This window comes from Helobdella robusta (assembly GCF_000326865.2).
Source record: "Helobdella robusta unplaced genomic scaffold HELROscaffold_2, whole genome shotgun sequence".
NCBI classification, from domain to species: domain Eukaryota; kingdom Metazoa; phylum Annelida; class Clitellata; order Rhynchobdellida; family Glossiphoniidae; genus Helobdella; species Helobdella robusta.
The window spans coordinates 190,225-191,784 of NW_008704083.1; the positions used below are offsets into that span (position 1 = coordinate 190,225).

Genomic DNA, 1,560 nt, shown 5'->3' on the forward strand with positions numbered 1-1,560 from the left:
CGAGCGAATAGCCCTGACCTATCGTAGCACAGATAACCAGGTCAAAATATGGGTCAGGGCGGGAACGGCCAAGAATGACATGAGAAGATTTCTCATTGAATACTTTGGTTTGTTTCTGTCTATTTCGTAAGAGCAAACAACATCAACAGCATCAATTCGTGCGTGATTCTGTGTATGCGATTGTGCGCGTTATTGTGCGTATGATTGTGCGTGTGGGTAATTGTGTGTGTGTATGTGTGTGTGTGTGTGTGAGTGTGTGTGAATACATGTGAATCATTTCACCATGCAAGTTGAATAAGATATGTGTATACGCCTGCGTTGGAGCCCCGGAACAACAACGAGTTGAGCTGACTAACACAGCATATGTAGTAATTTTTGTTGCAATATTATTATAAGCATGGCCGAATTTGAAACAAAGAAAATGGGCTACTAGCCGGGCAGAAAAATAGACTTCTACAAAATGTGACAGTGTAGCGTGCCATCTTTACTTGTATTTCCTTTGTTAAAAACATTGGTTCTAATAAACAAAAATGGTAAGGGCAAAAAATAATCAAATTCGACTTTTCAGGAACCAATCAATGCTATTTTAAAGCATACTATTCAAGTGTAATTGATTTGAAAAATTGAAAATTTCCACAGACTAATTAGGCAGGGTTTTTTTTTATAATATAATTAAGACCTTTTACAAAAATAATAAGGGTTCTCCATAAAAGTTCTTCAAAAGGGCTCTCCATAACTTTGTTCTCCAGGGCCTCCATACCTACAAAATGTAATCAAAATTTTTGATATTGAAAAATTAACTTTAAAATTAATCTGTTTCTCGAGTTCACAACACAAACAATCACAACTGAAATGAAACTGTGGCATGTTTATAAAACATTGCGGCTTAGGAGAATGTTTATTTATTATATTTTTTATTTTGAACATACCTCGATCGCTCTATTTCGCATTTATGTTAATAACTTTTTTTGTAGCTTTTGGCGTCTTATCATTATTATTATTATTATTTTTATTATTATTATTAATTTTATTATTGTTATTATTGATATCGTTATTAATATTATTATCCTAATTCAAAATGCGTCCCTTTTGATTAAATCTAATTGCTTCCCTTCATAGCGGCTGAGTGGATTATTATTATTATTTTTATTATTATTTTTATTATTATTTTTTTATTATTATTTTTATTATTATTATTGTTGTGGTTTTATATTTTTTTCGTTTATTTATTTTCTTCGGACCGAAGTTTCAAATATTTCCATTCAATTAGAATTCATTTTTTTTAATTTTATTGCTGAAAGTACTTTATTTTTCCTTGCATTGCAATTTCGCAATTTATTTTGTTTAAATAGTTATTGCTATTTTGGTAATTAATTAGAATTAGCATGATACGTTCACACGATTGTTCACTTTTTTGTTCATTTAGTAGTTCGTTCTTCTGCGTTGTTTGATTGTTCATTCATTTGTTTGTTCTTCCGTTCACTAGTTTGTTGATTCATTTTTTTGGTTTTATATTCATTTGTTTGTATGTTCCTTTGTTTGTTTGTATATTAATTTGTT

General features: G+C 30.3%; 1 protein-coding gene across 1 annotated transcript in view; it reads left to right on the plus strand.

Moving 5' to 3' along the window:
- The window catches only part of HELRODRAFT_159905 (hypothetical protein), a gene marked incomplete at both ends in the record, with an annotated part of 5,538 nt that extends 5,143 nt beyond the window's left edge, over positions 1–395 (plus strand). The window contains one exon of the mRNA XM_009016949.1: positions 291–395. Coding sequence (XP_009015197.1) covers positions 291–395 — 105 coding nt within the window. The remainder of the gene's footprint in view (positions 1–290) is intronic.
- Between the last annotated feature and the right edge of the window lie 1,165 nt (positions 396–1,560).